Consider the following 12,879-nt stretch of genomic DNA (forward strand, 5'->3'; position numbering starts at 1 on the left):
GGAGAGGGAAAAGCAATGGAGATTGAAAGTTGGCTTTTAAGTTTTTTTTTAAAATAATAATAATAATGTTCCGAAAAAAAAAAATTTAATTTTTAAACAAAAGATATAAAAAGTCGCCGTTGCCGGGGATCGAACCCGGGTCACCCGCGTGACAGGCGGGAATACTTACCACTATACTACAACGACTCGGTTGCTAAGATAATATCAAATATTATAAAATATTAAGTATTTTGTTATGTAAGAATCCCTCCACGTCTTGGTTTCTCAGTCTCACAGTGTCCAGCCAGTTCTCTTCCTCCAGATTCTACTTCCTCTTCTTCTTCTTCTTCTCTCCTCAATCTCTTTCACGACGACCGTGTTTGTTTCACCGGATATAGGACCCGGATTTCATTAAACTTTTCCTATCTGGCCGTTTGGAGGCGCAGGCATGGTCAGAGCAGAAAATTTTATTCCTGTCAGACATGGATTAGAAATCTTATTAAAAGGGTGTTATTAAAATTATCCAACTTCGTTTCGAAAAAGGCCGAAACTACAACAGCTTCTCTTCACTGCGACTGTCTCACTGTTTTACAGGCAAAGATATCGTCACCATCTTCAATCTCCAAGACTCCAACCTTCAGACACCATCCTCTTCAACCTCCAAACCTCCATCTACTACCTCATCTAAATCATCAATTTTTCATCTGATATCTTCTTCTATTCTATTCAATTTCTAATAGTTCTCTGTGTACGTCTCAATTGACGAAGTACTCGATCGGCGCCCCGCTGCAATTGCAACCAACTTACTGTGGGATTTCAAGAGTGCATTTCATCTACCATCATCGATCTTCAGATCTCGACTCTCTTCTTCTGGTTCTTCCAGTTTTGATCGAAGCGGCGTCAAGTAGTGACGAGATAGATCCAGCTCCATGACGGCTAAGAGTTGCAGCGGCGGCGAGGTTTGAGATTAGAGATTCTAGGCGTTGAAAGAGACCTCAGTCTCTTGGGCTTTTTCTTTTTTAACAGTAATTTTGCTTTGGAAAGTATTCCATTCCTATTCAATATCTACCGTAACAAACAAACGGTAAAGGTTAAGGATTTTGTACCAATCAAATCCATCTCTATACCCTATCACAATCTACTCTGTGTTCCCAAACGTGGCGACGTCTCTACTACTTGAAGTTCAGGTAAGCAGTCTCAAATTCTGAGCTCTCTCTCTCTCTCTCTCATCTCTATATGTTGTGCACACTCTTCTCAGATTGAAGTTCTCAAGCCTTAATCTATTGATTAAGCCATTCCAGGTATCGTTTCTATTTATCATAATAGAAAATTTCTGGATGAATTGGGATTGTGACATAGGTTTTGTTATTGGGGATTTAAGATTTGTTAATCCCATTGTTTAGTAAGGATTGCTGCTTTTGATATAGAAACGAATTGGGGTGGTTCAGGGCAGGATTTCAAAGCCAAATTGAAATTGGGCATAAACGAATGCGAGTAAAGTTTGTGTCTTTTTGTGTGTCCGTATGGTCTTCTTCCAGTACTGTTGTATACTATGAAACCTGCAGCTGCTGGTTTTTTTATTTTATTGGCAGCTGGTTTGTGTCTATTTTATTTTGTTGGATTGAAGTAATAACTTTTGTCGATGGTATTTTTATACATGATCTTGTTGAGGATGTAAAGATGAATATTAAAGTGTTCAGACCTATGTTATATATGCAGGTGAGATAATCCTTGAAAACAAAACAGACCTTGCCAATTTTTTTTAGTTCCCAACCTAAGGCAAATGTAGCACACCCCAGTTTTCATTGCTGGTTCTGTCCCTGAGTGCCATGAATCCATATCCGAAGCTTATTCATCTGAAATTTTCTTATTCCTGTGAAATTCGTTCATCTCAGTTTACCTAAGCATATTTGATTTCATATGATTCGCTCACAATCACATCGCTCCATTACTTTGAAGATCATATGCTCCAGAATTCATGCTTATCTGCTGGGGATTTCATTTTTGGACACTGATTGTGTGTATGAAATTTTTTGCATTCGAGTTTCTATTAGTAACAAGATCATAATTCAACTGGAAATTGTTGTTTCTGTTACAAATTGCACCTGCTGCTTTTAAATTAGGTGGAAATTTCTTTTTGAAGTGAATATTTTGGTGCATTTTGGCATGAAAACTATCTGAAATTCCTCTTTTTATTATGGAATTAGTTTATCGCGTTGGTGTATTTAAACATATTTGATCTTCACAGTTGAATTCTACATTGGTTTGGTAAGACTAGCCTCGGAAGAACCGCATTTGTTTGGTTTCTTATAGAACCATGTCTCGATTTGGCTGTGCTTTTGGACCTATTTTTCGTATAGTTCTTAACAGTTGATGTTATGAGGATCAAATACAAAGTGTGTTGAGTTCGGCACTTAATAGTTATGTATTACATTAGCCGTATAACTTTTTATTACTTTATTTATGCAAAAGATGGCAGAAATGAATTTTGCTAGTACTTTCTCTGATATCTTTTATGCATTGTAAGAGAGGGCAATGTTGAGTTGTTGTTACTAGTTAGTTTCTTAATGTTGGATTCTGGTTATAGATTTGGATAAACTATTAATAGTTTAATCATTGAATTTGCGTCATCTTCAGAGATGTTCCATTGATCAGAGCATAGTCAGTCTCTGAGATCTGTATATGGTCTTGAAGATGTCCATCGCAGAGCCACTAAAGAAATTAGTGTCGTGTGTTATCCTTGATTTGGATGGTACACTATTACACACAGGTTCGCTTCTGCTCCCAAGTAGCATTTCCATTTTTCTATTACACACGTTGCCTGCAATTTTTATTCTGACAATCTTAATTTAATCACAGATGGCATAGTAAGTGATGTTTTAAGAGCTTATTTGGGCAAGTATGGAAAGAAATGGGATGGGCGAGAAGTTCAAAAGATAGCTGGGAAAACACCACTCGAAGCTGCAACTGCTGTTGTGGAGGATTATGGACTATCTTGCACATCTAGTGAATTACTCTCAGAGATTAACCCAATTTTCTCCAATCAGTAATTAACTTATGCACATACTTTCAATCACCATTAATTAGCCAATACTTTCCTGTTAAATGGCTTATGACCTTGGTCTATTGTCGCTCTAGGTGGTGCAACATCAAAGCTCTTCCAGGTGCCAATCGCCTAATCAAACATTTGAGTGGTCATAGAGTGCCGATAGCATTGGCTTCAAACTCTCCAAGAGAAAACATAGAAACCAAAATTTCTTTTCACCAGGGTATGCTTCTAATATGATCTTGTTTATTTTTCTTTGGATTGAAACTTGTTTAGTATGATATGCATTGATATGTTATATTGATGTTACTTATTTTCTTCTTATGCATTCAAATGTAGGCTGGAAAGAATCCTTCTTAGTCATCATTGGAGGTGACGAAGTAACATCAGCGAAGCCATCTCCTGAGTTGTGAGAATGCAACACTATTTAGTTTGATTCTGGCTTCCTTTTAGCTTATAATAATTAATGTTCTGAAACTCTGATTTTACAATTTTCCAATGTAGATTCCTTGAAGCTGCTAAAAGATTAAATATTGAACCTTCCAGCTGCCTTGTCATTGAAGATTCTTTGTGAGTAAGCTTACTTTGCTTTTTGCAGAATATGTTTGTTTTAGAACAAGATTGTTCTGTGTGTGTTTTTGTAAGTAGATGTACAATTTGTTTCATTTTACATGGTTCCAACTTGGGTTTGACTCCAGTAATCTGATCATTGACCCTGTTCCTCTTATGTTTACTCACCGGTCTCAGGACATTGATTTTTTCACCTAAAGGTTAATCTTTCATGTAATGAATGCATTCTATTTGACAAGTAGCTCACAAAAATGAATCTGATGTTGATTCTTTCTGTCAAAAGCAAATCTAAATTTATGAAATAGATTTTGATTATCCATAGACCTTGGCTTCTTCCCTTTGTAGCTATTCAATATCAAAATGATCTGCATAGGAAATTGTTTTGTTACACCTTCTATTTGCCTCCAAATTTACAGTGTAAAATCCCACAAATTTGTACTTGCTACAAAAAGATTGGGTTGTTAATTTTTCTTGGCAAAAGTTGTTCTGGCAATGTAGATGCTAGATTTTCTTCCTGATGATGTGTGTGACTTAAAAACTAATGTCGCTTTCCTTTGCATTTCTTTCTTAACATTTCTGTATTGGGGTTCTTCAGGCCAGGTGTGACAGCTGGTAAAGCTGCTGGAATGCAGGTAGTTGTTGTACCCTCTCTGCCAAAGCAATCCCATCTCTATACTTCAGCAGATGAGGTGATCAACTCTCTACTTGATTTTCATCCTGAAAAGTGGGGCCTACCTCCTTTCAAAGATTGTAAACCCCAATATCTTTCTCCTTTCTTCATCCATGTGCAACTTGTATTTACCATTTTCATCAGCATTGATTTGCTGTTGCAGGGATAAAAGACACTTTACCAATAGAACCATGGCAAATTGGTGGTCCTGTCATTAAGGGATTTGGTCGGGGTTCAAAAGTACTTGGGATCCCTACAGGTTAGGGACTAAGCTTTTTGCTGTTGGCTTATTCCGTTAGACTCTCCATTACCAGTGTAACAAGTCTACATGTCTTGGGATGACACTGATAATTGATATTGTATGTCTGAGATGATAATATATATACATTTTATTTCATCTAGCTTATACTGTGAATATGCTCGTGTCCGTTGGTTCACCCACATTTTGAGCTTTAGATAATTGCTTTGTAGCTTGTGATTTGATTTTTCTTTCTCTTTATGTGCATGATAATGTTGTTTCATTTTTTTATCCTGATACGGGTGCTACCATCTTTTCTCCAGCTAATCTATCCACCGAGCAATTTTCGACTCTCCTTTCAGAACATCCGTCGGGGGTATATTTTGGTTGGGCTGGATTACCAACCCTAGGTGTCTTTAAAATGGTCATGAGTATTGGTTGGAATCCTTATTTCAACAACGCTGAAAAGACTATAGTGAGTGTTTTAAAACACACAACTCACCCATTACAAGTACTTTTCTTCTTGCTTATAAGTTCAATTGTAACGCAGGAGCCATGGCTGCTTCATGACTTTGACGAGGACTTCTATGGGGAGGAGTTGCATCTTATCATAGTTGGGTACATACGGCCTGAGGTATAAATACACTTGAATTAATCAATGTCTTAGAGCAAGTTACCCATTTCTCCATCTTTTGTTTTTCTTTTTGATATTTTGTTATGAAATTGCACAGGCCAATTTCCCATCTCTAGAGAGCTTGATCGAAAAGATCCATGAGGACAGGAAAATTGCAGAGGAAGCTCTTGATCTTCCAATGTACTCAAAATTCAAAGATGACCCATATCTTAAGATTTCTACATAAGGATGCCCTCTGGGAATTCCCAAACTCTACTGTACTGCATTGGCTAATTGCCAGTGTAGTTTGAAACTGTTGTACACATTATTGAGACAATAACATTCTCTCTTTTCGAGTCGCTTCATGAAACATAATGGTGTGTATTACAATCCCATATATCATGTACTCATTTCATTGTATTGTAAATTACCGACACTTCATAAACATGAAGTTATTGCAGCAATGATTGGCATATAAGTTACTGCGTCTTCCATTTTCTCAAAACATGATACTCATTCCAGCTACACATACCTGATGATGATTTCCTTTTCTAGACGAAGTGTCTAGTGTACACTAGAGAAGAAACAAGAAAAATCTGATAATGTACAAAAGGAGGTAAAAATTGGTCACAGCAATTTATAACTCGTGCAATCTTCACACTAGTACTAATAAATGTCGATACAATCACACAAATTTTAAAGTCAGCATACACCAGACAGAAGTGTAAATACGTGGTGCAATCTTTGTCATTTATAATAAGGATGTGAAATCTACACTCCCTCAAATTGAAATTCACTATTTTCCTTTTTTTAGTTAACACACTTACAAAAGACAAAGTTTAAGTCACTAAGGGCATCTCCAACAAGAGTTGTTATTCCCATACCCATACTCAAAACTCATAAAAACTCATCTCCAACAATCAAAACCTATACCCAACTATGGGTTCCTACCAGACCCACGACCCAAAATGGGTCGACTGTGAAGGAGGAAACCCATTTGCAACTTGCGTGGGACCCACGAGCCAGTAGCTGCACGTGAAGAGCCTCGTATTTATGGACAGACCAAAAATGATTGATCAAGATAAGATATGACACGTGGCAAATAAAAATCTAAAACGCAATTTCACTAGCCTCTCACGCAACGACACGAGAAGCTAAAGTATACCTAAAATTCGAGATCCGAAATCTTATCGGATATGTAATTATTGAGAAGATAGACATTGTCACGTGGCAGATAAAAATCTAACCCGCAATCTCACTATCCTATCAACATTTAACTCATGTAATGTCACGTCATATTTGTCTTTTGGTATAAAAATAGCAAGTTATTAATTTTTAAAAATAAAAAAATTATTTAATTTTAACTAGGACAACATATTATATTAAATTATTATGTATGATTTATATAATTTATTTGTTGTTATACAAATCATTTAACCCTAAACACTATATATGAAATTTATTTATCTGTTGATGACCAAAACCCATACTTATACACAAATTATATAAAATGATTTAAATTTGGGTATAAGTATGAGTTTTGACATAATGGTTGGAGATGAAATATGGGTTTGAATAGTAATGTGTTTTGGGTGACTCAAAATATAGGTATGAGTATGAGTATAGAATGGATTGTTGGAGATGCCCTAAGAATAAAATTTAAGTTACCAGAAAAAGAAAAAAATAGTGTGGATTACAATTTAAGGAGTGGTTTTCTCATCCCTTATAATATTGCACCACGTACTTATAGGGTTCCCTCTAACTCCCTTATATATAATAAGGCATTTCGAGAAACTCTTGTATCATGAAACTTTTTGCAGTAACTACATGAAAAACATGTACGTTTGAGTACGTCAAGTAATGAGATTGAACAGTTTTTCTTTTCTTTTTTACTTGATCACTGTCACTACAGTAACATTTAATGTTGCTACTATGTAATTGCAGCTGATATTTCCTCCCAAATTTCACAGAAATTTAGCTTCTCCTCATCTCTTCCTCGTCAATTTAGTTCTTCATTTTCTTCAATTACCATCCAAAATAAATTTTCTCCTCCACTCCTCCTTGTCTCCTTTAAAATAAAATTTTCTTCAATTTTGCACCCAAGGGGATTCAAACCTTGTTTGGGTTAGTACAAGCTTAACGCTTTAACGAACCCTACTAATCATCCAACTTGTTCATCTTAATATCTTTACAATATATATTGGTTTCTTTTCGAATCTGAAAAGTAAAAACTTAAGTACATGTTTAATCTACAACTAACTTTTTTACCTACACTTCTTAATTATTAATGGTTCAGCACTAACATTTTCATCTTAACTTACTACAACTCCTTATAGCTCAATGTTTATTCAAGGTTTTCTTTTCAAATATAGTACATAATATAGAAAACAAACATCTCTTAAAGTTTGGTTTAAATTTCCTTCTTTTTTTTCAAATTTCTGTCAATTTTCTCATTTTTTTACTGCAATTGATATTTCCCCAAAATTTCTGTCGAAATGTAATCATTGAAATTTTAGTCCTTGATCAAAAGACATTTGAATTAATGAATTATTCCAAGTTTGAAATGTTTAGTCCTTGATCAAGCAAATTACCTTTAATTGGTGCATTGACAAAAGAGAGCAATCCTTTATCCTTTCTTTCTTTATGGGTTCTCCCATCATTGTCATATTGCTTCTCGATGTTGTTGTCATCCTTAGAGTTCAAGATCGCCACTGCAACAAGGAGAAGGAACCCTAGACGCCTCTCGGACGCAACAACATCAAGGCAAGCCTTAGGGCTTAAATTCGAGTTTCGGCAGAGATTTGAGAGGTGGAGCTAGAGCTTTAATAAATCAAGGTGAGGTGGTTTATGTATTTGAGGTTTTGGATTTGTTATGGTGTTGTTGTGGAAGATTGATCGGGTTATTGATATTGGTAGAGGAAGAGACGAAGCATTGGAGGAGCTCGGGAGTGAGACGTCAACTATGGGCTTCGGGAACTCATGGAGCTAGAGCAGAGAAGCTACTACGATCGAGAAGGAGTTGTTGCTTGGGATCCCAGACTTTGTTTCGAAGCTGTGAAGGTAATGATCTCTTCTAATTTAGGTATTTAATCGTGAGTTGGTAAAAATCTGTGTGTTGCATGTTAATTTAGAGGTGATAAAAAATTACTGATTTGGTTATAGAGTTTATGTTTGAGGTAGTTTTAAGATTATAGTCTCGACAGTGAAGCGAGGCTTGTAGTTGTTTCAGTGAAGATTAAATAATTGTTATGTTTGTTTAATTATTTTAATTAATAGTACCAATCGACAAATGAGCAATTGACTTTGTCTCATGTATGCATTTGCTCTGCTCACCACCCCGGACCAGCATTGCCAATTTAATGAGAAAAATGTACATGAAAAGAAAAAAATAAAGATTAGATCGGTTTTAATATAAAGGATTGAGTAATTGGGCCTCTCGCAACCCGGTTCATCGACCCGGTTCAAACTGAAGTGAACTGAAGCAGCAGAGAGCGGACCCTAGTTTTGGCGGTAATCCCAAACACACAGAAAGGGCCAAGTAGAGCAGCAATGGTAGAAGAAGAAGAAGAGCAGCAACATCTATCCAATTCGCCCAAACCAGACCCCGAAATTACTGAAAACCCCATCCAGCAAGAAGAAGAGTACTCATGGCCGGCGATTCGGTTCGACGTTCCTCCCCAGAGAACCTACCACTTCTCCCACCAGTTCAGAACTCCTTCAAACCCTAACAATTTCCTCAAGGCCGTCAAATGGTTACCTCTCCCAACTCAACCTCTCTTTCAATTTCACTTTTTTTCTTTTTAATTTTTTTTTCTTCAATTTTGTTGTTGTTGTTGTGAATTTAGGTCCCCAGATGGTTCTTGCTTCCTCACCAGTTCTGAGGACAACACCCTCCGTGTTTTCGCATTGTAAGTTTCTTCGTTTTTCGGCTGATTTAGTGTTGTTTACTTCAATCTGTAGAAATTAGAACACGACATTGCAAGTTTTTGATTGAATTTATGGCTCTAAAAATGTAATTAAAAGCTTGTGTACATTTTGACAGACCGGAAAGTGGGAATGAATACGTTAACGGCTATTCTGTGCCTGCTGATGAAGGTAAGTTTGTGATCACACGATCCGTTTTTGGTTAGTGTTGCTTGAGGATGTAAAGTTTCGTTTTCGAGCTAGGTTTGATTTATATTTGGAATGATGCTTTTGGTCTTTTTTGGACTTTATATATTTACTTGGTGATTTTACTCTTAAGCTGCAGACTCGTACGCTGCAAGCCTTGTTATGAATGAGGGGGAGTCGGTATATGACTACTGTTGGTACCCTTACATGTCTGCCTCAGGTACTTGTTTAACTCTTTTAGCGGGCGTAATTTTATCCTATTACTAGCAGTCATTATGTAAATTTGAAATATTATAGTGGTAGATATTATTAAGTGAATTTCAGCAGCTTTATGATGCTGTAAATTAAAGATTGATTTGGAATTTGGTTTACATTTGCAGACCCAGTTACCTGTGTTTTTGCAAGTACAGCTCGAGATCATCCGATTCATCTTTGGGACGCTTCTTCTGGTCAGGTGCGCTGTTGAAATTTGGAGACTTTAGAACTTTTTCTGAGAGTAGATGTCGGATATTCCTTAACTATAATATGGTTTTGTTAGTTCTGTGTTCCTATAGCTGTTATGACAGTTTCTCTTTTGACTGAGAACTGCAGCTACGTTGCACTTACCGTGCTTATGATGCTGTGGATGAAATCACAGCTGCTTTTTCAATTGCCTTTAATCCCGGTGGAACAAAGTAAGTAACATTTCTTCTTCTTTCTCAGGATTATGTCATATGACAAATGCGCGTTTTCTGCTTCATCGTATGTGCTAATAACCTATCATGTTTGAGAGTAGAAAGTTTTTCATGGAATCAATTTTTGAACTTTAATATTGGAAATTAGAAGAAACTATCAGGTGAAACAGGATGAAATGTGGCATAGGGCTTCATTGTAAGCAATTTGGTGAATTAAAATCACTTAAAATTGTCTCTGATAAAAAAATATCTGGCGGTTTTTTTCTATTCTAACTGCAGAGGACCCTTGTTTTGTTTTCTAGGATTTTTGCTGGATACAACAAACTAGTCAGGGTGTTTGATTTACATCGCCCTGGTAGAGATTACAACCAGTATTCGACGGTTCAAGGAAATAAAGAAGGCCAAACTGGTACATGTTCTTAGTTTAACTATCTAATGATATCTCGAATATAAACTTGAAGAAGTTCTGCAATTGCATAGCCCTCAGCATGTTTATTTTATTTTGGACAGGTATAATGTCTGCAATGGCTTTTTCTCCAACCCATAATGGACTGCTAGCTATAGGCTCTTACAGCAAGACTACTGGAATATATAGAGAAGACAATATGGAACTTTTATATGTATTACATGGACATGAAGGTGGGATTACACATGTAAGTCAGGATCTTTAAAATTCGTTTGAATTTGATAGTAAATTCAGCAGATGAATTGAAACATGTTGCCTTTCAGGTCCAGTTCTCAAAGGATGGAAATTACTTATATACTGGAGGTCGGAAGGTAGGATTATTTACTTGTTTCTTCCCTTTGGCTGGCTTTTACAATTATTTGTCCTGTTTTGGTGGACTTTTACTATTGGAAATGTAGTAAACCAAAAATGTAACAACTATATTATGACACATACTTATTTGAAGTATTCTAGTATGCAGTAGTAACATATATGTTCTTACTTCTATTTTCAATGTTGATTAACATTAGCCTATTGTTGCTTGAAGGATCCTTATATACTATGCTGGGATATACGCAAATCTGTTGATGTTGTCTACAAGTAAGATTCTTATTCATTTTTCAACTTTTTAGTTTTTGAGTATTTCATATCCTGTCTGATAAAGCTATGTACCTTGGAGTTTTTTTTTTCCTTGTTCCCTTTTTCTTTCTCATGTTTTTACCTACCATTATCTTTTTGCACCATGTAATAGGTTATATAGGTCTGCAGAATATACCAACCAGCGGATTCTGTTTGATATTGAGCCACGTGGCCGCTATCTTTGTACGGGTGGTCAGGTAGCATCTTATCTTTAAATACTTGTCTGAGCATATATTATGGCACAACCAATTCAACACCCTGACTGGTGTGTTCGTCTGTGCATTTTGATCCAGGACGGTTTTGTTCATATATATGATCTTCAAACTGGACAATGGGTGTCAGGCTTCCAAGCTGCATTGGGTATTTATTTTGTGTCCTATAAAGATGAGACTTGTGCGAGCGCTGCTCGCATATATATATTCTCTTCTATTACCAACTCATTCCTATATTCTGTACACTGCAGATACTGTTAATGGATTCTCTTTTCATCCATTTCTGCCAATGGCTACATCTTCTTCAGGCCACCGAAGATTTCTTCCTCCTGATGATGGCATAGATGAATTGCATTTGAGTGGTAGCTCCTGTAACCGTAATACTTAATAAAATCCTTAGTTTTTGCGATGTTTTATAGTAATTAGATTGTATACATTCTAGTTTTGGGCTCTAATCGTCTCTGTGTGTCACCCATGGTCTTAACAAACTTTGTTCTTCCCACTCAGCATCATGTAAATAGTTTTATTGGTATGCAGGTCATGAAAACTGTGCTTCCGTGTGGAGTTTCTCTGTTGCTTCAATGGTGGAGAACAATGTTGAAATTTATGGCGACAATCACAACAGCCAGTACTGTTCCCAGACTCTGTAGCCATTAGCCAAGCTACTGTGTCCCATCTAACAAGTCATCTCATCTTCTTGTCAAAAACATATCACTTGCATTGGTGTACACTAAGTCACTAACTGAATACGAACTTTCTTTCAGTTAGACAGAAAATGTCTTCAGGCTTTGCATCCCATATGTGATATGTAGCCAAAATTGGAGCTCAATTTTGAGGGGAGTATTGTATCTCTGACTGTGCCTGTGAAATTGTTTATTGTTTGTCTGTTGACTCAAGTCAATTAACCTTATTTTGAATCAAAATTATTTATTTTAGATGTCAGTGAGGGCCAACCAATTTCAGGGGCTTTATTACAGTATTTCCATCAATTAGCTTTTTTTGTTGTGCACAAAATCAGTCAGTCAATTAGCTATTTTATTGTATCTGTTACCATCCATTTATTATCAGTTATTATGGTTTACTCTTGGAAAATTAAGATGCAAGGTGAAATGAGCAAGTATGGTGAATAAATAGGATTTTTTCTTGTATGTGGGACTATCTTCTTGGATGGATAATCGATTTTCTTTAATTTTGATATTGAGTAGCTTTTATAATAATAAGTCAAATCAATGTAGGGTGTCAATAGCCACACCTTTATTGAAATTGAAACAAATGCCTCAATTGAAAGAAAACGTATGGCCATAATAAAACAAAGAAAGCATAATTTGCTATGTTTTTTTTTTGTTTATAGCATAGCAAATTGATGTATTGGATTTTTCATTCCGTAGATTTAATATCATAGTTATCTATTATTGTTGTAATATAAGTATTTGAATATGATGTATCGAGAACAATAAATAATCTATAAAAAAAAAAGACAATGAACTATCGAAACAAATGCCTCGATTGAAAGAAAGTGTAGAGGCATGTACTAAAACATAAAAAATATAAACCATTATGCTGAGTAGTCCCTTTTTAGTACTTAGTATTAACGAATTATCGATATCAATGTTGTACTAACCAATACAACACCACCAACGCTTAATATTTTAGACTATTCACAATTGGGTAAAGGGAAATTGA

At 35.9% G+C, this 12,879-nt stretch overlaps 3 protein-coding genes and 1 non-coding gene across 4 annotated transcripts in view; 3 read left to right on the top strand and 1 right to left on the bottom strand.

The window, feature by feature from the left end:
• The window catches only part of LOC101310880, a 1,534,871-nt gene that overhangs the window by 1,253,897 nt on the left and 268,095 nt on the right, over positions 1 to 12,879 (top strand). The window lies entirely within an intron of this gene.
• On the bottom strand, positions 115 to 186 carry TRNAD-GUC. The gene has a single exon. It is a non-coding gene; the product is annotated as a tRNA-Asp (tRNA).
• On the top strand, positions 1,239 to 5,577 carry LOC101293663 (pseudouridine-5'-monophosphatase-like). The gene is made up of 11 exons (XM_004293491.1): positions 1,239 to 1,280; positions 2,617 to 2,749; positions 2,839 to 3,025; positions 3,118 to 3,248; positions 3,365 to 3,434; positions 3,530 to 3,595; positions 4,191 to 4,345; positions 4,429 to 4,524; positions 4,827 to 4,978; positions 5,054 to 5,137; positions 5,235 to 5,577. The coding sequence occupies exons 2-11, from the start codon at positions 2,662 to 2,664 to the stop codon at positions 5,361 to 5,363; spliced, it is 1,158 nt and encodes a 385-aa protein (XP_004293539.1). The 5' UTR covers positions 1,239 to 1,280; positions 2,617 to 2,661; the 3' UTR covers positions 5,364 to 5,577.
• On the top strand, positions 8,525 to 12,115 carry LOC101311162 (telomerase Cajal body protein 1-like). Its single transcript, XM_004293468.1, has 14 exons — positions 8,525 to 8,868; positions 8,962 to 9,024; positions 9,159 to 9,211; positions 9,366 to 9,446; positions 9,607 to 9,680; positions 9,818 to 9,900; positions 10,203 to 10,309; positions 10,411 to 10,553; positions 10,630 to 10,677; positions 10,893 to 10,945; positions 11,097 to 11,181; positions 11,278 to 11,344; positions 11,448 to 11,558; positions 11,734 to 12,115. The coding sequence occupies exons 1-14, from the start codon at positions 8,666 to 8,668 to the stop codon at positions 11,844 to 11,846; spliced, it is 1,284 nt and encodes a 427-aa protein (XP_004293516.1). The 5' UTR covers positions 8,525 to 8,665; the 3' UTR covers positions 11,847 to 12,115.

This window comes from Fragaria vesca, linkage group LG3 (genome assembly GCF_000184155.1).
Source record: "Fragaria vesca subsp. vesca linkage group LG3, FraVesHawaii_1.0, whole genome shotgun sequence".
NCBI classification, from domain to species: domain Eukaryota; kingdom Viridiplantae; phylum Streptophyta; class Magnoliopsida; order Rosales; family Rosaceae; genus Fragaria; species Fragaria vesca.